Source organism: Mugil cephalus, chromosome 10 (assembly GCF_022458985.1).
Source record: "Mugil cephalus isolate CIBA_MC_2020 chromosome 10, CIBA_Mcephalus_1.1, whole genome shotgun sequence".
NCBI lineage: Eukaryota > Metazoa > Chordata > Actinopteri > Mugiliformes > Mugilidae > Mugil > Mugil cephalus.
The window spans coordinates 17,238,233-17,262,043 of record NC_061779.1 but is presented as its reverse complement, the minus strand read 5'-3'; the positions used below and the strand labels follow the sequence as shown (position 1 = coordinate 17,262,043).

Here is a 23,811-nt window from a genome sequence, read left to right as displayed (position 1 = left end):
AATCTCTTCACAAGGCCCATCTTGCAGCTATCTCTGAGCTTTTAACAGTCTTCACCCAGGAGAACAGAGTTGACATTTAAATTCATTCTTTACTATAAAACCAGCAGAAAATATAACAATCCACCACTGTTACATACTATTGAAAGACCCTGAACAGTGTGTTCAGGTTGATTTGTCAAATACATGAACTAAATAAAACTTTGAAACTAAGATCCAAGTAACAATAAACCCAATGATACATTAAGTAATCATGACCCATCTTAGAGTCACACAGCCTCATAATCACAGAGTTACATTAATAACCACATTCAGTTCAAGTGGCTTCCGTTGCAGCAGATTACAAGGCAAGGTTTCAAGAATTGTGTGCTTCCTGCTAGACTGTTCACGCAAATGCATTAGCACGCTTTATGGTTGACATCTATGGACTTGTTATTTGCAATGGAGCCTCAAATATATGTGGTTATCTCTTTTCATCCGAGTCTCCTACGAAGACGTGATTTATCCTCAAGGCTTTGTTTTGATCTTTGCATCGGGCTCGAAACTCCAGCCTGTATCACGAAGTAGGCTGCCTTGTTGCTTTTGCTGTTTTCCATTTCGTTAAAGTTTCGCTAAGTGTATGAAGGTTCAAATGTGTGCGTGTGTGTGCGCGTGTGTGCTACCTCAGTGAGTGATAAAACAGCTTTTAGGCTCTCTGCACGGGGGAGCTAGTTGTATTGAAACGAACATATGGCCCTGCAAAAGGGTGTGAGTGATGGCTCATTAGACAAATGGCTGGCCAAGCTGTCCCCCCTGTCATAAAGCGCTCGGCTCTGCTCCCCTTTGTTTTCCAACAGGAACTAGTGCTAAGTGGAGATGCCAAACACTCCTCTGCAGACAAAGGCCACTCTCGCCCCATATCCGGGTTGCCGTAGAGACCAGAGGCCTGGAAATATTCCAGCATGGGTTTAAAACACCCCCCAACCCCCCCACCCCAAGTTTTCAGAATACTGTGAAATTGCTGCCACAAGAAAACTGATCATTTGTTTCATGTTTCTGCTTCTTTGTCTGGATTTACTGACGTGTCAACACTTGTGTGTTGTCTGCTGTGCATGTTTTTGTTCCTAAGTGACCTTTTTTGTTTAGTCCCCTGAGGCAGGAAGTGTTGTCTTTGCTCACATCTCCCATTGTCTTCTTCTGCCGAGGCCATCTGTGATGTAAACTCTCTTTATATGGAGATATGACAGGGGCAACAACCTCGACGTCAGCCGCACATAAAATAAAATAAAAAAAAAAAAGGTCCAATGCGTTGTAACCTACATTTAAATGATCTCTTTCCTGGGGCTCAAATGATGGTCTGTTTAGAGTTATCGATTGGGCTTTTTAAACTTTTTGTAGAAGCAAGGAGGCTGATATTGATTCCACTCCTCATGAAAGAAATGTGTGGAATAACCCGCTGAATAAGGCAAGAAGGCAGAAGTAGAAATTTAGGGAGATAAGGCTCCCTCTTGTTGTCAAAGTTACTAGTGAGCATTTAGTTTTGAATTGAGTTATAAGTCATTTTTGTGGAAAGCCCCATAGGCCGTGTGTCATCCTCCAAATCGCAGCGTGGGAAAAGCCCTGACGGAGTCCAAACAGGCAGCGTTGCAGACGTGTTTATGTGTTCATTGTGTGCCGCTGCCGCTCTCCCTCGCTGCCAGACAACCAGAGAACTAAGGTTTGGAACTACAGGGAATCAATTCATCATTGACCATGCGCCCGGGCCTGGTATTGATCCATCCCAGCATAGCCAGTTTGTGTCTTCACTCAGCTAGATGGAGGTGCCGAAATAATTAAGTGAAAAGAGTCTGCTGCGAGGGAACGAGGATCACGCGCACTCCAGTGTAGAGTGGAAAACAAAATCCACTCCTTTCAGTTCCCTTTGTGATAACTTAACTATGGGGAAGTTATCTATGCCCACCTCCGCAATCTTTCTAATCTAAGGAGCTGGAGAATCGATTTCACTGTAGGAGTATGAGCAACTGTTAGCACTGAATTAAAAGCTGGATGTCTGCCCAGTTGGGATGTCAGGAATGTGGCCTGCAGTGATGTTGACAACACATGGTCAGTCTGTTTCTGACTGTGCATTTGTTCATTCTGGGAGCCGCTTCTAGTTAATCAGCCTGTTGTTCAGGAGTTTGTCAGCTGCCTGGTCAGAGGACTTCTGCCCTCTGGGATTCACACACACACACTATCATCGCAGACTGAACGGGGCAGGAATGCACTGTACACAAACCATTTTGGATTCCCAGCACGTAATGGAACAATGGAACAAAATGATAAATGACATTGCAAGCTAGAGCTAATTCATCAGGGACTGTCCATGTTTTGTGGTGAACTTGCATTTCCCGTGACCAGTCATATATGCGTACTGTGAAAACTCATTAAGCTAGGTTTGCCTGAGGGTAAACCATTTGTCCACCTGAGCACCTAATCAGCAATGGGATCCTCGCTAAAGCTTAGCAGTTTGCTAAACTTCCTAACCCGGCTGCTGTGTTCTTCTCTCCTACTCTGTCTCCCACACATACGGTGGGTTGGGTTGCCTTTGAGCTACTTTTGTACAATTTCTTTCTGTGGTTGCTCCCTGTTGTCTGCGAGCTGTTTGCCCTCCAAAGTAGCATACAGTGCTATAGCTGCTTAGCATTCAGCCCACTTCAAAGCTCCTCAGTGTGACAGCGCAGCCCAGGGCTCATTCTCTCCTAATTGGAGGTTCATTAAGGGACATGGTGCGCCTCGGGGGAACCCTGTTCGTTGCCAGAGGAGCCAGTCTTTATTCGGATTTTTGGGTGTTTACTGGTTGTGGCTGACTTAAGAAGTCATCGAGAAATATGAAAATGGGTTTTTAATTGAGACAAAGGGTGATGTGGCATGTGTGTGGTCCCTCGGTGTCATCAGAGGGTAATGGCACATGCACGGGAAGCTTCCGAGTGGCATACAGTAGAGGTAAAACACACCTGCTCCAGCTGCGCCTGGGGACAAATGTGGCGTCCCCAAGGTTCAATTACAGGTGATCATTTAGAGGGCCATGGACATTTACAGGGGTCAAGCACAAACCCTCAGAAGGAGCGCTTTACTATTAATGATTATTTGTTATGCAGGCTCACGCTCAAGATGAAGTGAACTGGCGGGTCATGTGTAGGGGGGTGGGTGCAGCATGGAGACAGTTTGGCGAGGAGCAGACACAGTGTCCTTGTCTTCCTGATCCATTTGTCCAGGGTCGTGGCTAGTGGAGCAGGGGAATATGGACTCACTTCATTAATCGTGCCGAAAGTGACATCTTCAAGGGGAACAATCCAAGGGTGCGCTATTTATATATGGAGCGCCATCAGCGTGGGTCTTTGTCTTCCTTATCTTTTAATTACAGTGAGCTGACACAACCATAATGGTTGATCGTGTAGATGCCGACAAAACAGGCCTCTGGCTTTTGGATTCAAGCACTGAGAAAATAAATTGTTAGCAATGTTTCAAAATTCTTCATGCTCATAACTGAGGAGAATGTAGGTCAGATGGGGATGTCCTCATTACGCAGCTCTGGCTTCTGTTTGGTTCTATGAGGTTGAGGTAGGATCAGTTCTCATTAATTCACTATTAAACTCGACTTGAGCCCTATAGCTGGCTGTTGATCAGTCTTCACTAAGAGTAAACAGAGGGATCTTCGCGCTGAGTGTCTGTAACAGGAGACGCTGCAGACGTAGATGGAGTTGGCACTTACTGGATACCTCGGGGCAAAGACTGCCACTTAGATTGTCAGATTGAGGACATGCACTGTTTCCTGCTAACAAACACAGTGTCTGCAGTTACAGTAGCGCAGTAGTCCTTGCTGCTATACGTGACATGTTTGTTTATAATGGGGAATTTTTTGCCCGCGTACACAAACATAATGCCTCACAACTCGTTATTTTAATGCGTTGCTAGCTTAGCGAAGCAGCACACCTGAGGAGGCTCTGCCTTTAATCTACTCGCAATTTGTCAACGCCGTCGCGAGGCTGCAGCTCCTGGGGTGTGAACCGCGTTTCCCTCGCCTCTATGATATACTCTGCAGAATATTCAGAAAGACTTAGTGGTCTGATCTCCACGGCTGGGCTGTGATCGATGAGGACTTGCGATCTCGGGGGAGTCATGGGAAAGACCGGTTTGTTTACTCTGCACTTTCTCTGGGGTCTCGGTGGCAGTTTGATTTATACTGCGCCAGTTTGCACCATCGTCCTTGTTATTGGGAGCCTGGATAGGTCTCGTACAGTATAGCCCATTTCGTTCTTAAGCATTCAATGCATTTCAATGCATAAGAGAAAATTGGCTCCACATCTGACGGTCGGTTTGACCCCGAGATGGGAGCGAGGAGCAAAAGGGCGAAGCTGGAAAAGAAATCAGACATTTTGTTTGGAGAGTACGAACTGAGCTGCGCCTTGAGAGTTTTTCCAGCCGAGCCCTTCATCCCCCTCCTCGTTCCCTCCTCTTCATCCCCTGCTCCAATAAATACAGTTTGCGCTCTGCATAGGGGCCGGGATTGAGACCTGGAGAGATGAGAATGGGCATTTTCTGGTGCTTCTCTGTGAAACTGTAATGTATGCAAATCTCAATTAAGACCTCCTGTGCCTCCATCAGACCTTTCAGTGGGGCTCAGGAAAGGGAGGGGTTAATTAAAACCCATCTCAAGCAGCGAGGCTGTTGGAAGCTCTCGGAGTACCATAAGGAAGGGTAATCAATACCTAAGCATATCATTATGATTTACAGAAAGTGTTTAACCATAGCTCTAAATCAATTTCCTGGGTCTGGGGAGGAAAGGAGGAGAGGAAAAAATAATAAGCCCTCTGGCTGGTTAGGAGAGGAAAAGTTCTCATTCTGTGTTAACTCACTCCTGCAGCAGACAAAGACCGCCTTCATATCTTCAGTATTGTTCAATTTTATTGTCACGGCAACTTACACAAGCCTGACAAAAAAAAAAGAAAAAAAAAGCTTTCTCTGGGGCTCAGAGCAAATTAGGAGCAGAATGAAAAAACAGTGTCAGCATGCTATTTTGAAATAAAAACAGACCAGAAAAAGATATGGATTCTTTCTTTATTATTCCTCCATTTCCATTCTTCCGTGTAACATAATTGCAGCAGCAGTTGAAAGGGGGCGAGCAGAGGCTCTGGTTTATTTCCCGAAAATGCGTTCACAGTGGGTGAAAGAGTCGAGGTGGAAATGCGTCTGAGTGACAGCAGAGCCCCTGCGAAGACGGACAGGAATCAAACCTGCCAGACTTCATCGCTGCCTCAGAGAAGCAGAGAGATCACCCAGAGGAACCCTTTGACAGCATGTGAGGCGGTGGAGAGACTGTCTACAGATTATGAGATTACATCTGATGGACATGCTGCCAAGTACGGACAAAAAAAAAAGCAAATGCAAGGCTTTTTGACTTCGACTTTCCTTTTCAATTTAGAGGTGGTGGTGTGCATGAACGTATTTACAGTTCGTCCGATAAATCGCTTTTTAATCCGCTTGTTGCTCAGCCTCAATCCTGGCTGTCACTGTGGGAGAGCAAATTAATAATCAGAAGTACAAAGCAAAGAGTGCCATTTCATTTTTGCCAAATAATTAATTTTTCTTCTTTCACTGAGACTGCAATTATAGCTGCCCAACAGATTGTTTCCACTTCAGTGTTTACAGAATATGTAGAGATGATTCCTTAGACAGTCCCAGCCCTCCCTCAGGACAGAATCTTATTCATTTGCAGCTTGAGTAGTTAAACATTAGCCTCGATGAAGGCTTTGCGGTGCATCACGCATACAGTATACAGGTCTATAGGGTCAGCGATACACGCATGTTGTCTTCCAGTGCAGGAGAGGTGTTCTTCATTAACCAGGAGTGCTTCCAGGATGGGCTTTCATCAAGGGAAGTGTGTTTATGTCAGACAGGGGGTTGGCTGACGGGAGCATGAGGGCACCTGCCTCTCATTACGTTAAGAGGAAGAAGCTCTGGAGTGAAGGCCATCTCTCGCCGGTTAATGCACAAGGAGCCTAAGTGAGGACTCATATCCTTAAAATGCTCAGAAATAGACAACCCTTTGAGTCACAGTGAACCCAGGGACACCATTTGTCCAGAGACAGAAGTGCCAACAGGCCATCTGGCCCTCTGACTGTGAGAGGACATTTTAAATTTAAATAAGTTGTCACATTGTGTGGTAAAATGAGTTGCATCTGAGTGGCTGACATGGTGTTGCCCAAACTTGAATAAAATATAGCTGTCATTGTGCCTAAGGGGATAATCTAAGTTTTTTCTTAAATTGAAACAACTGATAAAGCTTTCATGGCAACTTTTTTGTGGAATACTCTTTTCTTGGCAGTACTATGAACACTGGGCCCATGTAATTAAGCAGTTCATTTTATGTTGTGCTTAATGCTGTTTCTCTTTCAGGGGCAGGGAGAGGCATCAGCGCGAGGGACGACCATGGAGGGGGATTGTCTCAGCTGCATCAAGTACCTCATGTTTGTCTTCAATTTCCTCATTTTTGTAAGTATTTTTCAACCCGTTCTCACAGGCACTTAATCGGCCTATCTCTGAAGTTAGTGTCAATCTAATGATTTTCGATGGGCTTTTGCCTGCTCTCTGCCCGACTGACTAATGGAGCCACATTTGCATTTCATTAGATGAGGCAATCTTGATTCTATCAAATTCTCTTTTGATTAAATTTTAGTGTGCTGACACACATCTGAGGCACACTGTGCCATGTGGAGTTTGTGACTGGCACCTGAGTTTATCAGTCTTGATCAGACAATCAAGGGTAATCCTGTTAGCCTGAACCCGTAAAAGAAGGGGGGAGGGTTGGAGTGAGGAGGTTTGTCTCTTTTCCCTGCTTTATTAAGCGCAACCAAACCGTTTAGAGGCTCTACTCAGACGCACTTGTTCAAGACTGTGGTAATAATGCAGCCAGCAGAGCAACGAATGAACTTAGCAGCTCTTAGCAGCACTCGGTAACCACCGGTGTTTTACAGTTTTTTTTTTGTGTGTGTTGTTCTTATGTTCATCTATGACCATTCACACTCCTGCAGCTCAACAGCATTTTTAAGCCCTTCAAAATGGCTGCCTCCTTTCCTTTATCAAACCCTTTCAGCGCTGCTGTGGTGTTCATTTGCACCGGCTCAGGTCCTTTCCCTGTGACAGGAAGAAGAGGATTGTGGTAGAAATGTTGGAGGCTCAGATCTCTTCCCTCCCTTCAACCTCAATACCTTCTTTCCTTAATCACATGAGTCACCTCTCGGCGGCTGCAGATGGGGGTTCTAGTGAAAGGGAGGATGGGAGAGGCTGGAAGCTGCAGCGCTGTGCATTTCTTAAGCAGGTTGAGAGGTTAGCTGAGGCAGGGTAGATATCTCCACTCACACCCCCACCAAAGCTCTGCAGATACTCACCTTTTTTTTTATCACAGCTTCGACTCTCAATCCAGCCGTTCATTATTTCCATTTTTAGCAAGTTGTCATGGAAAGAAAATATTTTTCATTGTGTGATCTCTCGTTGAATATTTCTTGTCACTTTAGATACAAGAAAATATAATTTCTGTTTCATCTAACTGGTATCTTCTTTCTCTTTTTTTTTTTGCCCACCCTCATCAGCTGGGGGGTTCTTTCCTCCTAGGAGTGGGAGTGTGGGTACTGGTGGACCCCACAGGGTTCAGGGAAATCGTAGCAGCCAACCCCCTGCTGTTTACCGGTGTCTACATCATCCTGGGTATGGGAGGCATGCTCTTTCTCCTCGGCTTCCTGGGCTGCTGTGGAGCCATCCGCGAAAACAAGTGTCTGCTCCTCTTTGTGAGTCCGGCTGACAAATTTGAAATAGTAGTTGCTCTGTTACTGATCTTGTTTGTGTGCAAGTGTGTTGATTATTCTGTCTGTCAGCTTTTGGACTGCCATGCTTGACTCAGAAATCCAAAAGAGCAAAACGCCCTTCTATTTGCCTTTGTGCCTCCAGCCTCATGCATAGTTAATGCTGAGTGAAGGCCAGCAGCCAAAATGAGATTTTTAGATACTGACGTGCACTGACACCCTCTCTCTCACATTCCTATTTTCTTTTGTCTTATTGCAGTTCTTCATGCTCATCCTGCTCATCTTCTTAGCAGAGCTGGCTGCTGCCATCCTGGCCTTCATATTTCGGGAACATGTAAGTTATCTCAGTATGGATTCCACCTTTGGAGTGTCAATAGGGCTGGTTGTCAGATGTCCAAATTACTCCACTCTTTTTTTTTTTTTTTTTTTTTTTTTTTTTAAACCATTTCAGAGTTTCTACTTCTAATTATATATATTTTTTGGGCAATTTCTGCAAGATCTTTGTTAAGATATTGTTCTCGTTTGTCTTGTTTCTGCTTAATTCTGTATTCATATGAACATTTCTGATCAAAGTAGAAACAAACCAGATTTTTACTCCATGAATTCTTCTTCCTTCTCAAAATATGCCACTTGGATGAGTGATGAAACATCTTCCAGTCCAGTTGCCGTTTTTTTCTTTAGTTTCAAATTTTGACCTGGATCATTAAGAATCCTCACAGGCATACATTACCCAGCATCCAACTCGATCACCTTAGCTTTCTTTGAGATATTGCAGCTAGTGTAACCTCCGGTTGCTGTCTTCAAGCAGAGATAAGGTGAATTTTGACAGAAAGAACATTTCCATAGTTCCTGTAACTGTCTTAAAGCAACATCCATTCATGGTGAGTGTTCCAGCCGTAGGTCATCATGTAGAGATTGGTAAAACAACAGCTGAGAAAACAGCAGCTGTTACCTTTAGCCTTAGGAAGTTGAACAAAACATGGAATTATACACCGACAGTTAAATCAGAGCAACATTGTTGCGTGGTGCTGTACGTTGCATAGAACTAGGTGACATTGCATTACCTTCACTTCAGCGTTCCCGTTTGCGCTAAACCCAACACCCCCAGATTTTTTTCATTGCCAAACATCTTGGGCCCCGAACGATCTTGCCTGAAGTTACTCGAGGCACTTTATCAAACATCCTGCAGCTTCCTTAGAAGCCACATAAGACTTTATACATTTTTCACACAGACAGAATTGCTACCCGAGACCTCTAAGCAGACTTTGATGTATCACTGCAGTGTCGTTCTCCGTTAAAATGACACTCAACCCGGGGGAACCGTGATGTTATCTGAAGTAACACTTAACTCTGCAGTGACACTCTACTGTGTTCTCTCTGATGATTTAGCTGACCAGAGAGTACTTCACCAAGGAGCTGAAGAGACATTATCAGGGCTACAACAACAGTGACGTCTTCACCTCCACATGGAATGCCATCATGACTACAGTAAGGCCACAGCACACATGGCAAAGAGCTCACACACTGCAGCTTTTCACCGACTCAAATGGTCTGTGGAAACAGTAAGGTCCGCAGCCAGGCGTCAGGCAGCCATATTTTATAGATAAATCCTAGACATTTAGGTCAATATTCATGCTGGATTGGTGCTCGCACACAGCGGACCACAGGCCAGTGCACAAATAGGCACTCAGAAATAAGGGCTTCTTCTCCCATTCTCTCCTCTCCTCCCTTTAGTTTGACTGCTGTGGGGTGAACAGCCCAGAGGATTTTAAGGACAGCCTGTTCAGGGTGATCAACCAAAATCATATGGTGCCAGAAGCCTGCTGCCAGCGTGCCATTCAGGCCGAGGAGTCTGCCTACAACAGCCAGGAGCAGTGCTTATCTGGCAATATGATGTACCGCAATAACAAGGTAACTACTGACATCTACTATGTCAACCCCTCTCTCTCTCTCTCCCTCTCTCCCTCGCTTCCTCTGTCTCCTCCTTCCAAACCACCTCCAGGCTTAATTAGAGCAGAAGACAGTTGAGGGGTGACATCCAGGGACCAGCTGACTCCTCCATAGCTGATTAGTGCTTTCCTGTGTTTTGGGTGTCACGGGAGATCGTCTTACTATATGGTACAGCACAGAGACACCTGTGCGTGCGTGTATGTATCTGTGAGTATGTGTGCCTGCACGGGCTAATTGGAGATGTTGTGGGGCATTGCACATGTGACAAATAGAGGATAATAATTATATGAATATGTGAAAATGAGATGTGTTTCACAGTTAGACACCCACGCGCCCACGCCGGTGTGGGTCCACGCTCATTTGTGCAAAGAGGGTAATTACTGTGAAAGCTGATAGGAAGAGGTTTTTACCGCACTCTCCACCTGTTGTTTTTTTTTCTTTTTTTTTTTTTTCGAGACACTAGAACAATGAGAGATTTCCACAGTCCGTGTCTCTCTGTGCTCATTCACACAAAGAACTCTTAAAAGGCTTTGAGGCTCAAGGCCCTGCTTCCCACTCATTCAGCCAGGCCTTTGTTCAGAGCCTCACTCAGTTGAAGCCATGATGTTACTTTAATTGTCCCTGTAATCCTGCAAGTTTATTGCCTATTGATTCTCTGCTGAGTGTCACATCTTTGTGTGTCCACAGGGCTGTTACTCTGCGGTAGTTGACTACTTTGAGCTGTACATCTATGTGGCTGGAGCCCTGGCCATCGTGGTGCTAACCATTGAGGTACGAAGATGCTTTAATATATGCCGGTTTTTCTCTGCCCCTCGAAGTGATCTGAATATTCATTTCAGAAATCTGCAACTCTGCATTAACCGTAGGCTATTTACCTGAATATGTCAGCATTAAAGAGCTGTACGCTCTTTGTGTGGCAAGATCGCCACCTGGTGGTGAAACATGGTCACCACAAGAAAAACAATAATATTCTGTTACCATGTCTGAACAGTAGATTAGATTAAAATATGTATCACTTCAGATTGAAAAGTAGCTTTTATTTCAGTTTTTATATTTGTATAATATAAAAACATACATCAGCATACTTGTAATGGAAAAAATGTCTATCTTAACGTATATTTGTACTTTAACAGTGTATATTCACGTCACATCCTCATAGCTACAGATATAGTCAACCCTACCCTCTGCATTAGTTAGTCCTAGTTATGCCCTCTCTTGCCCATTTCCACACATGGAAAATGTGTTATAAGAAATAATATGGAAACTTGTTTAAGTAATACATTTTGTATTGAAGCAGTAAAAAGCTGAGCAAAAGGAAGTCATTACTAAGAAGGAATGTAAGGCAGTAGTTAAAACATGGGACGTAAAATCCAGAGACAGAGTACAAAAAATAAAAAATAAAATTGCCTTGTGTCTTTTTTTGTGCTAAATATGTCCTTCTTCTTTCTTTCCTCAGCTTTTTGCCATGGTCTTTGCAATGTGTCTCTTCAGGGGAATCCAGTAGAGCTGCTCCATCTGTGAACTTCTTTTTTTTTTTTTTATTAAAAAGAAAAAGGGAATTCAGGAGAGAAAAAGTAAAATGGACATTTGTAAATTTGAGGATCTCTTTTTCTATTGGCTAATTGGTTGAAAAACAGACCCGTACTTCACAGCTGGACTTTTGAGGTACTGGGTGGCAAAAAACAACAACACATAGACACACACAAACCATTGAAAAAAAAACAACAACAACAAACAGAACATGTTAAAAAAAAAAAAAAGAAAAAAAAAGATTTGTGTGTAAAGTGGAAACAGTAATTTGTGGACCAGGTCTGTCACAGACTGGCTATAACATGAACCGGGGTTGAGGACCAGGTGAAGCCTGAGCAGAAGGCACTGCACTGACTTTTGGATGAAGAATATTTATATTAAGTAAAGTTGGCTTAACTGTAAAAAAAAAAAAAAAAGAAAAAAGAAAAAAAAGTGTTCCATGTATACGCTGGCTGTCACAGTTTCCCCATTCATATTGTATACTGTAACAAACTCCCTTCCTCCACATGCCTTTTTTACAGCCACACTTCTTTTAAGCTGTATTATATAAGCTGTGTGTGTGTCTGCGTGTATGTATGTATGTGTGTGTGTGTGTGTGTGTGTGTGTGTGTGTGTGTACATACTGGATGCTCTTTTTGAATGCGTATGAACTTGTTTGTGAGCATGTGAGCAGCTTGTGGCTCTACTTGACCCCCTCCCCAAGCCTGAAAGCCAACATCTCTAACTCTTTTTTTCTGTTTGTACGGTGCTGTTTATTGCATTAGTGGTTCTATGTGGTTTTAGGTGGTGAAATGTATGTGTATGCATTTGTATTAGATCCTTGAAAAGTCAGTGACATAAATGGCATTTGAAATGACTCTTCTTGTGTTTCTTGAACTGGTTGCACCGTTTCACTTCACTTTTTATCAAAAGACTAAACCATATCTGTAATAACCATCAGAGGTAATGATAACACATCCTAAGAATGGCAGAAACATGTCTGCTCTGCCTGCTCTGCTGGGATTGACTTTACCTTCAGCTGTTAGACACACACTCAAAAATGTAATTAAACCATGAAACAAAGATATTCGTCACAGATAAAAGCTGAACATCTTCAGCGTGAGTGATTGATCTGTTCTTCTATGAAATCCTTCATACGCCTTCCTGACATTTGTACTGAAACTCAAAGGATGGGTGGTTTCGTTTGGTGATGAGTCAAAGCATGATAAATTGCCATGATCATCCAAATACGTTTCATGGTTTCGCTGTTGTAGTGAAATCAATCTCACCTTGATGTCTTGGTGTATTGATTTTTTTTTCTTCCATACGAGAAATGAGTGTAAGTGCGAACAGCCTAGAATGAGAATAAAAAAGAAAGACGCGGTTTCGAAGTGATGGAAATTGATTCTATGCAGTGACCTCAGCAAATGGCAAAGGGATGCACTGAAGAAAATTAAAGTGAAGCAAATTTAGAGAATTAAATGAAATACAATAGGCACAGTAACAAAATGTCACAAAAATAACAATTGAAATTATAATTTGTGGGGAATTGGTATAGCATTTGGAGGAAAGAATTAATGTAAATGGACGATATAAAAATATACAGAAAATATGTAGCAGCCTGGAGCGAATTAAACTGAAGTAAATTGGCCTAATTAGACCCTTTGTGTTATCATTTTTACTGCACCTCTTGTAGTACAACATTATTATTTGTCAAGGTAAGTCAAAGTTTATTTCTAAACCACTTTTTAAAACAATACCTGTATAACAATACAAAGTGCTGTACAGAGCTACAAATGAATCATGTATACACTTAATAATTATAAAAAAGAAAACGTAATAAAATAAAAATGAACACAATTTTAAAAACGACAAATGAAAACCATAAAAGAAGCGTAAAAGAGAAGATGGGGAACAAATGGTAAAGGATAAAAAGCCAAGGTTGCTTATCTCACTGTGACTGAACGCCAAAGAAGATGTTTAGTGTTTGACATATTTTGTCAGCATGTTGCTATATTTCTCTAAGCTCAGTAGCACCGCTTTTAAATTAACATACAGTGGGGGAAATAAGTATTTGATCCCCTGCTGAATTTGTAAGTTTGCCCACTTCCATAGAAATGATCAGACTCTGGTTTTTATGGTTGTTTACTGGTTATGGGTATAGACAGAATATCAGTCGAAAATGCATAAAAAACACACAATCTAAAAGTTATAAATTGTTATGTATTTTATTAAGGGAAATAAGTATTTGATCCCAAACAATTCACTTAGAATTCAGGCTCCTACAGATTGGCTGGTGCGCATGTGGCACACAGCTGTGCTCAGTCAACTAATTACCAATACTCCTGATCTTAACTCGTCATGTATATAAAGCACACCTGCTCTAAGAATCAGTTTCTTACATTCCAACTTCTACAGCACCATGGGCAAGACCAAAGAGCTGTCAAAAGATGTCAGGGACAAGATTGTAGACCTGCACAAGGCTGGTATAGATTACAAAACCATCAGCAAAAGGCTTGGTGAGAAGGTGACAACTATTGGTGCCATTATTCGCAAGTGGAAGACCCATAAAAGGACCATCAACTGTCCTCGGTCTGGAGCTCCCCGCAAAATCTCGCCTCATGGAGTGAGGATGATGATGAGAAAGGTGAGGGAGCAGCCTAAAACAACACGGCAGGAGCTTGTTAATGATCTGGAAGCAGTTGGGACCTCCGTCACCAAGAAAACAGTTGGCAACACACTGCGCCGTTATGGATTGAACTCTTGCAGTGCCCGCAAGGTCCCCCTGCTCAAGAAGGCACATGTACAGGCCCGCCTTAAGTTTGCCAGTGAACATCTAAATGACTCAGAGAAGGCTTGGGAGAAAGTGCTGTGGTCTGACGAAACCAAAGTTGAGCTATTTGGCATTAACTCGACCCGCCGTGTTTGGAGGATGAAAAAACGTGAGTATGACCCAAAGAACACCATACCCACGGTTAAGCATGGAGGTGGAAACATCATGTTTTGGGGCTGTTTTTCAGCAAAGGGTACAGGGCAACTTCACCGCATTATGGGGCCAATGAATGCAGCCATGTACTGCAACATCTTGGACAAAAACCTTCTTTCCTCAGCAAGAACACTGAAGATGCCTCGTGGGTGGGTTTTCCAACATGACAATGACCATACTGCCAGGACAACAAAGGAGTGGCTCAAGAAGAAGCATATTAAGGTCATGGAGTGGCCTAGTCAGTCTCCAGACCTTAACCCGATCGAAAACCTGTGGAGGGAGCTGAAGCTCCGAGTTTCCAAGAGGCAGCCAAGAAACTTGAAGGATTTAGAGACTGTCTGTAAAGATGAATGGGCCAAAATCCCTCCTGCGCTGTGTGCAAACCTGGTGACCAACTACAAGAAACGTCTCATCGCTGTGCTTGCCAACAAAGGTTTCTCTACAAAGTACTGACTTGTGTTGTGCTTGGGGATCAAATACTTATTTCCCTTAATAAAATACATAACAATTTATAACTTTTAGATTGTGTGTTTTTTATGCATTTTCGACTGATATTCTGTCTATACCCATAACCAGTAAACAACCATAAAAACCAGAGTCTGATCATTTCTATGGAAGTGGGCAAACTTACAAATTCAGCAGGGGATCAAATACTTATTTCCCCCACTGTATGTTAACTTCTGTATATTTCACTGTAGTCACACAGAGCACAGAGCAGGACAGCAGCTCCAGACATCTCCTAAACTTAAACACATATAAAGCGATGCATCGTTCGGCCGCTAGGGGCAGAAAAACACCAAAACAAGATGATGGCGGCCGTTGCGTTCATTAACGTGTTGGCATGAAGCAACTGCCACACAGCTAAGGTGTTAGCATAACAAACGCTAATGTTCATTATCCACGGAGCGACACATTGTGAATGTAAGTTCAGTGTTTATTCTACACTTGCCTCAGTTTTGCTGTAGCCTAAACCTTGTTTGTTGTGAAATTCACAACTTGGAGTTTCAAGGAGTTACCTGAGTGACGCAGCCCACAACAAGACAACATTTCTCATTAGGTTTTAATATATTTTATGTTTGGACTGTTGTCTGGACAAAACATAGTTACTTTATAAATGGCTCATTGAGTATTATTAAATTCGACAGACTCATCAATAATGGCAGGTTAAAGGGACCTAATAGCTGATAGTGCTTAGTGTTTAGTGTGTTTGCAATAGGGTGTTTATTTTGGTTGAAGGGCATTTTTTGAGCCTTTTATAATCTACATAGGAAGCAGGTAGTCTTCTGCCATGTTCCTACAGTAGCCCAGAACAGACAAATCTAATGCTAGTTACTGAAGTGTTAGTTTGAATTTCGTAGTAAATAGATGTCAAGATGTTATTTTAGACGTGCTGATGGCACATGACTGCCACCACAGATTCTCTTTGAACTGGAGGGTTGTAATCTGTGACCTCACTGCAAGATGGCACCAAATCCTGGACACTGGACCTTTAAGATTTCCAGAAAAACACACAGACGAGGCATGACATCATGACCACCTTCCTGATATTGTGTAGGTCTCCCTTGTGCCTCCAAAGTAGTTGTGATTCATCAGAGAATGCATATGGTGCCTGGAAACAGGATGTTGTAAGTGGGGCCTTCTTAGGATCTAGTAAATTCGGAGGCCAGGTCAACACTGTGTGTTGTTTTTCATGTTTTCTGAGTAGTTCCCTGTTGTGTGTGTGTGTGTGTGTCAAGCTGCATCCAATAAATAACTAAATTGAACTGAATATTATGTAGGGGTGTCTAGCGGAAATGGAATTTCTTCTGTGTGTAACCACTGTGAATACAAACCATTGTGCTGTTTTTGATCCTAGAATGAGCCTTTCATATCTACATGGGAAGTGGGTAGTCTTTTGTTTCAACAATGTCCAGACCAGACAAACCAAATACTGATCTAGACAGGGCCTTTCAATTTTTTTTTTTTACTTTGAAGTGGAAGCTTGGGTTTGGGTTGCACAATAAATATGAAGACATCTTTTTAGAAGTTGTTAATGGCACTTGACCACTACTGAGAGCTGGGACAAAAGTTTTCAGTGGTTCGTAATCTGAAACCTCACTGCCGGATGTCCACTGCTTTTACAATTTCCTAGATAATATGTGTTAGTTGACTGGTATACTATCGGCACTGCCTGCTGCTTTGACTTTGTGGAGTAGCTTTTACTTGTGAGTGGATGAGTTTTACGTGGGCAGAGTTGCAGGAATGAAGTAGTGAACTGAAGTGGACAGAGGTTCCCCAGTCAAGCCCAACATGTGTGACACATTTACTCCTTTCTGGTTGCCGTCCATCATTTACCATATCAGGGACATGCCATTTTCCTTTACACTTCTTGACATGTTTCTGTTAAAGCTTTCCCACTTACCTCTTAGTAGTTGTAGTTGGCGTAAGTTCCATTCTTGATTGAACCTGGGTGTTTTCTCAGCATAGTAGCTAATTTTGGCATCATCAACAAGACAGACACTGCTGCTGTTTCAGCTGGTCTACTCTGTTGATCAGCTTTATAACAGAAATACATCAACACATTACTGAAACCTGTAACAACGCTTTTTGTTTTTATTGTTTGATTCCTGACAACACATTCAGCTACATGGTCATGTTATTTTGTCTTCTTGTAGCACCAGAGAGAACAAGCTTTGCACAGCTAGACCTGGGCAGACAATACTTCATTGTTTTGTTTCAGCGTTGTTTTTTTTTTTTTTAGATGTACCACAACCTGAATGACTAAGAACCTTCATTAACCTTCACTAAGACCGTACTTTATGTCTTTCTAGTCATGTAAATACTATGATTTCTCACTGGAGCTGCCAGGTTGATGGGGAATCATTTACACTTGCTGATCAACAGGTTTGTTAGCATATAAACATTAGTGTTTCTGATTTTGGGAACATGGGGATCCTTTTTTGGCTGAAGGTGAACTGAACAATGCCTCATTATCATACTCCACAGCTAATTACAGTCCCTTCAGATAAAAGTTAAATGGACAGCTTTGTTTCTTGCACGAAAGACAGTGGTGTTTGGTAACTGTAACTAAACTGAATCACATGATCCAAGCAGAGCGGTCAAATCTCACATTATATTATTTCAAGCTATTCAGAAACCAAAAGAAACCTTCTTCCCTGTAGCTCTTATGCTTTAGCTTTATGCACTCTAATAATACTCTGGCTTTTTACACATTAAAATGTTCTTATAAGTATAGATTATAACGCTTCGGGACAACTGTCTTGGCTTTCCTTGATTCACCTCATGGGGGCAGTAGCGCTCCTCCTGCTTCTAAATCTACATTTTAAAAGCTACATTTTTGGGGTCTTTAGTATAAAGACTTTTGTGACATGGAAAATGAGATGATTAGGTACCAGTTAAAATCCATAACACGCAGATGTTTCTTTATTCACCATTTAAATTATAAAGTAAATTTATAGATTAAAAATGTGAAATGGTTGTAGCTGTTTACAACAAAATATACTCTAACATCATCTTTTTATCCACTCCTGTTCAATTAACATCAACACAGAAACTGCCAAGAGGCTCGAAGGTTTTATTTTAACCCTACAAATTCTCAGGTGTTGGGTCCGGCCCCTCTGATTAACTCTGTGTGGTATTTTAGGAACATTTTGACCTGCTGATCACATAGTAAGCACCAGTAGCAGTCTGTGTGTCATAATGCCCCCTCCTTCCTTGCCCTCTCATTTAAGTGTTCAGATTAGTTCAGGATCTCAGAATTTAACAGCTGCTAAGTGTCACAGGTGGTCAGCACGAGCAGCTTTTCAACCCTGGAGGTTTTTACTCTTTTCCATCGCACTCGGGTCACATCATTTCACGTTGAAGCAGCCCCGAGGAGTTGTTCGATCCTGGTAGCAACATAACACACAACATACCGCACTGTGACGGATGTTTTTGTAATGTTGTGCCATTCTGCCTCCGGTGCAGCAAAGCTTGATTCACATTTGGACCCGTGAAATCAAACTAAAAGCAGCTGAAATTCAAAATCTGGCCAGAAATCAGTCTGACGCAAATATTAAACACATTAAAAGAGTGCTTTCATTTCAAGGGACAATACCAAAAGAAACTGTTTACTCTGCTTACAGTTTGTGATATGAATTGACAGTTTGCGGTGAAATGTCCTTCGGAGCATCTTTGATTACTTTCAATCTTAATTATGGGTGCCAGAACTGCTTTGTGAAAGATTCTGGATTCCCTCTGTAGTAACAATCAGAAGAACAAACACAGAAAAACATGCGTTGGAGAATGCTCTTTTGTTCTCAGCATGTCACAAATTACCGGGGTTGCTTTTGCACTCTTCCTACTGCTGCTAAAGCATCTAGTGTAAATGCTCCTAGAACAACGTTCGATCTTTTCTTTTTTCTTTAAAGAAAAGGGTCACTGCAAAGGGTTGATGTAATAGCATTCACCTCTTTACTTCAGTCTAGTCCAGCACCACCATGTCTCTTCTTTCCTCATAAAAATTCCTACCAGGAAGGAGAGAGAGAGAGAGAGAGAGACAAAGTGAGGGATGGGGGAGAGGTGGAGCTGAGGGGTTCCGTGTTCAGTTTGTTTTAGCCCTCTGTTTGGAGAGGAAGCTTTCATTGCTTAATGATTTATGGGTGGTTTGCATCCCCAGGGAATTAGAGAGTCCTTTTTCCTGCATGTAATAACCAACCCTCCAACATAAAACTTGGGTTTCTTCTTTGTGTTGTGTTTATCCAGTGTGAAAGGTGTTAGGTCTGGTGGGGAGTCGAAGCCCCTGGGAAGCTATATCAGGGGCAGATGATTTCACATCTGCGGCAGCGACCGCAAACTGAAAATGTCTAGAATCTAGAAAACACATCCGACAACGCTCAGTACAAAGAACATGTTGAACAGAGCTGCAACAGCGTTGTCGTTGTTGCATGGAAGGGCTGAATTTGTGAGAACCTTTGTGACGCACAGTGTGGTGTCCATGAGCCATCGTGAAACAGGAAGTGAGCTGGAAAAGCCAGGATATTAGTCTGCAGGGATGAGCTGCTTCTCAGGCCAAGCGCCACCACTGTATTGAGAGCTCTCTTGTGCCCTGTGACTCACTTGTGGAGCATGTGTTTTCAGTCCACAGGGCTCGGATTTAGCTGTTGACTACAAATAGATGGCCCGAGCTATCCCATGTGAAAAGACCACAAAGTGTTCTATGGTTACAGAGGAGAAGAGTGATGCGAGGCGTCTAGCCATGAGCTGGCTGATTTCGCTTCTGAGGCCGCTTCATTTTTCCTCATTAGTTATCTTTTCACTTCCTCCGCGAGCCCTCCGCGTTTTTAAAGTTTCCACACAGCTGGAGGCTAATGCGGCGCTTAACTCCTCGTTCCACGCCGGCTTTTCTCGCCCTGTGGCCCTCGCTTGTCGAGCCGTCATCCCTGCCTGTCAATCAGTCCCAGAGTGACGCGGCGCGCATGAGCCCGCGAGAGGTCAGCGTGTTGTGTGTGTCTGACCCTTGAGCTCTGCAGCAGGAGGGCTTCATGTGCAAATGCACCGAACATGACTGGACTTGAGTGTGCAATAAATCAGGAGGGCGCTTCACCGACGCCATATCCGCGAGATTCATAATTGGAAGCATATTGCGGAGCGGAGGCTTTTGTGGAGCTAAGATGTCGAGGGGTTAAAAACACAGGCTGATAACAAACGTGAGGGATGGAGTCTGCAGACAGTGTTTCGGTGTGTTGCATGTAGGCGAAGTAAATGCTACAGAAATCAACAAAGTGAGTCATTTCATCGCTGCAGCTTGCCAGCTCACAGCTGAAGCATGTTTTATCAGTGGTATTAGTTATGTTCTACCATGTGTCTTTATACACTTAACCAGACTGGTCTTGTGCGCTTTATATATGTCCATTGCTTTGTCGATACGCTGGGTCTCCGCAACGATACGAGCTGATTTAACCCACTAACCCAGTGGTTACATCCACACCGCACACCTCTCTTAGCCTTCCCGAACCTGCACCCACGTGGCAGCGCCACTTTAAATCCTTCCCCTCTCTGTTTATGTTAGCATGTCGAAAAGCCACGCTAGACATTTCCACACCGTAATAAACCAGAGCTTTATTAGTGGGAGCCAGCGAATGATGTGAGCCGTCGGGAGGCTGTCTCCATGGTTACAGGCCACAGAGATGCCTGTCTCAGCGGTTGGCTGTTTGGTGGTCACTTTCGGCTGGTGGGAAAACAGAGGAGAGGCCGGAGACTGACCACAGATTAACTGAATGCCCCAATACCTTCTCTCTCCTGGGTTGTTTCCTCTGACAGACCCACTTGGGACCTGCTTTCGAGCTTTGATGCTAGGTTCACACAGTAGCTGCTGATCGTGGCTAGTAGGGATTTTCAAGTTAGGTCCAGACAAAATAATAGCACGATTAGGCCTTGAGACAATTTATTTGAGTTGCTGCTCTTTCTTAATGATTTATTACAGTTTAATGTACAGCTGAATGCAGGGGACCAGTTTTTCTGGCATACCAAGCCACTCCAGGGCTGAACCATGAAGCTAACGTTAAAGTGCCTCAAACGACTCCAAAAGTGAATCAGCCCCCACAGACCCCCCTCGTTAAAAGAGACAACTTTACTGCAGAAATAAGGCTTTTAAAAGCTTATCATACAAAAAACAGTTTTGGTCTGTTAAGTTATGTTTTTCCATTCATGACCACTGTACCACTGTTCACTGGAGTGAATATTTATAACCCACTTGTTTTTAATTATATGAAGGCTTAAAGTTTAAGTTCATAATCAAGGCCTTGACTTAATTTGAGCACGGGGAGAGCGTCATCACAGATTGATCACGCCTACAGGAAGAACACTTCTTAAATAACATGTAACATCTGCCAGATGATGCCTCCGAAGAAGACGGCAGGTATTTAAAAAATGTTCGTCTTGATAAAAGAATCAGCACTGTAAATCTGTGTAATGCTGTTGGGAGACAAGACTGACAATATTTAAGGTAATTATCTTGACTGCCGATCAGCTTTCCTGCCAATACAAATAGTATTTCCTTGTAGCCAGGCAGTGAATCCTCTCAAGGTGTTGTACTGGGCTTTGTACCAGGCTGTGGGATTTTTATAGACATTTTTATAATCTATACTTTAAAAAGAAGAAGAGTCATACTTACAAACTTTGCAGATTTACAACATTGTGGATGTTCACCGCAGCATGACAATGAAACTAGTCTCACTGATAGCGGTGATGTAGATAAGATTATTGCAAAAAGCTGGCCCATAGTCAGGAATCCCATTAGAAGGAGTCTAGGGAAGGAAGGTATCCATGTGCTTCTCTGAGTAAACCTTAACTCTGATCTCACCCCGGAGTCCCGTCCCCCTCCTACAATTATCTCCCGTTACAAACACAGTGACCGCTCAGATTTCATGGACACACACATGTGCACCAAACATGCTGAATTCCATTCATTTCTGATATCTGGGGTCCTAAAATCCTATTTAGTATATACCACTTCAAAACCCCCTGACAGTAACATCCTGTCTCATCCTTGTGCTCTTTTCCAGTGTTGCTTCTTTACTTTGCAGAGTCCTACCAAAAACAGATGTCGCTACTTTTAGATCATTCATTATTCATTCTTTTCAGGATTGGTTTCTTATGCGTGTCAAAAGCTTAGCTACATGTGTGCTGTTTACTGGCGTTCTTTTCATGTAATGAGGGACGTTTTACCGGACAAAGTGATGTATGATGTGTTCCTTCCTCTTCAGCCACCCGTTCCTCTCCGCTACAGCCGTAGTGAGGGGCTGCAGTTCTGGTGCTGACTTACGACCACAGCAGGAGACTGCTCCTCCACGCACGTCCCGAAGGACAGAACCGGTTTATCAAGCGCGTTTGATTTACGATAACACGCAGTTATTGGAGTGAGGTGGACTTTGGTTTCCTATTAGCAGACCTTGCCTGTGTGAATTCACGTGTCTGGGTCGCCTTTGTGAGAGGGAGGTTTTTATAGCGGTCAGTGTTTTTGTCATTTTGCTTTGGCTCCGGTCCTTTACAGTTTGGAGAAAATTTGATTTACAGTGCGAGCTACAGGTTTCTTTTAAAACCGGAGGGATCATTTAACAGTGGACGCCAAAAGTGCCAGCCCTAAAACACGACCTATAAGAAATTTTTGCTGAAAGCTGATATAAGCGCTGATTTACAGCCTTGGCGTTGCTAACGATGGCCTTTAATGAGCAGCTCAAGCATCTACTTGTTTATGGAGCAGACTGACTGACAGGTCAACTGATGGAAAAATAAAGTAGTGAATGAGGAATTGGATCTGTCCCCTCTTTGCCATATCAGCAGGGCACTAATGTAGTGAGGTGAACTTTGAAGTGCCCTAATGGTCTTCATGGTCCCTTAACCATGCAGGCTTCTATTAGGGGTGTCAGTGGAGCCTGGCTAGGGCAGTGTGACCCATTAGATTTAATGAGTGCTGCTCAGGGCACAGTGGGCTGCTCGTCTTCCTCTCTATGAGTGTTTATTTATCTCATGTAGTGGTGTTTCAGACAAAAGCAAAGGGCAGTAGAAGGTTGAATGTTCTTTTAGTTACTGATCCTTTTTGTCCTTGGGATTTCTTTATATCAGACCTGTGAACACCTGATCTCATGGAGGTCATGATTGGAAACGTCCATCGTATATGGTGCACAGTACGTTATTGCTGTAGATGATTAATGGCCAGTGTTCGTGTGGTGATATTCTGATATTCTTAGTGTGAATTTAAGTGTCTGTTCTTTGAAATCGCTGTTATTCGTCTCAGCCATAGATTGTCCACAAACTGCTGGAAATATATTGTAATGAAAGCAAAACTGATCATTATTGATTTGTACTGTATTTAGTGAAACCGTATATTTGGGATGGTTTTTAAAGATTTATTTTCAGGCTTATTTTTATAGCCCGAAAGTACTGAAAACAGCATCCCACTACAAATTGGTTTTTAAATTTAATGGGATGTTTATAGGAAAAAAAATAACAAAATGGTTCCAGTTTCTCAGTACGTCGTAAGAGTGCCGCGGAACTGTGTCGTCAAGTTTATTCCAGTTACCTTTATTAGGAATGGGAGTAACGAAAAGTGTTCCACCCGATGTGCTTGAACTGAAGGAGATTCTCCTCTACCCTTCCATTGTTGTCCCGTTGTTGATCTCCAGTTGCTCTGCATGATCTGGATTCTTTCGTGGGAGACTGCTGGCTTCTCTTGAGTTTTTTTTTTTTTTTTTTTTTTTTTGCTGCGATCAGGAGGATCCAATTAGACTCTTGCACATCTGTGAAAAGTGTTTCTGGGAATGAGCAGAAATAGTGATCACCAACACTGTTTAAAGGGCAAAGACCAAAGTGATGGCACGGGTTTTCTTTCTTCCTTTCTTTCTTTCTTTTTTTTTTACTGGACAGGCCTTCACGTTTTCTGACATGGGTCCTTTTGTAGAAGACATTCAAAATAAAAGATGGGTTGATTATGGAGATTTTATTGTGAAGGAAAAGGACCACTTATAAAAAAGGCTGTTTTCTTGCGCTAATGCTTAAGCAATTATTGTCTTT

General features: G+C 42.8%; 1 protein-coding gene across 2 annotated transcripts in view; it reads left to right on the top strand.

Moving 5' to 3' along the window:
* Positions 1-12,150, top strand: part of tspan18b (tetraspanin 18b) — a 31,289-nt gene extending 19,139 nt beyond the window's left edge. The window contains exons 1-8 of one of the 2 annotated variants that reach the window (XM_047597180.1): positions 6,018-6,135; positions 6,412-6,507; positions 7,605-7,799; positions 8,074-8,148; positions 9,204-9,302; positions 9,549-9,725; positions 10,452-10,535; positions 11,221-12,150. In XM_047597180.1, coding sequence (XP_047453136.1) covers positions 6,445-6,507; positions 7,605-7,799; positions 8,074-8,148; positions 9,204-9,302; positions 9,549-9,725; positions 10,452-10,535; positions 11,221-11,268 — 741 coding nt within the window. In that variant the 5' untranslated portion in view covers positions 6,018-6,135; positions 6,412-6,444 and the 3' untranslated portion in view covers positions 11,269-12,150. Of the gene's footprint in view, positions 1-6,017; positions 6,136-6,411; positions 6,508-7,604; positions 7,800-8,073; positions 8,149-9,203; positions 9,303-9,548; positions 9,726-10,451; positions 10,536-11,220 lie in introns of those variants that run through there. The other variant, XM_047597179.1, reaches the window with a different exon arrangement.
* The last annotated feature ends 11,661 nt before the right edge of the window (positions 12,151-23,811 follow it).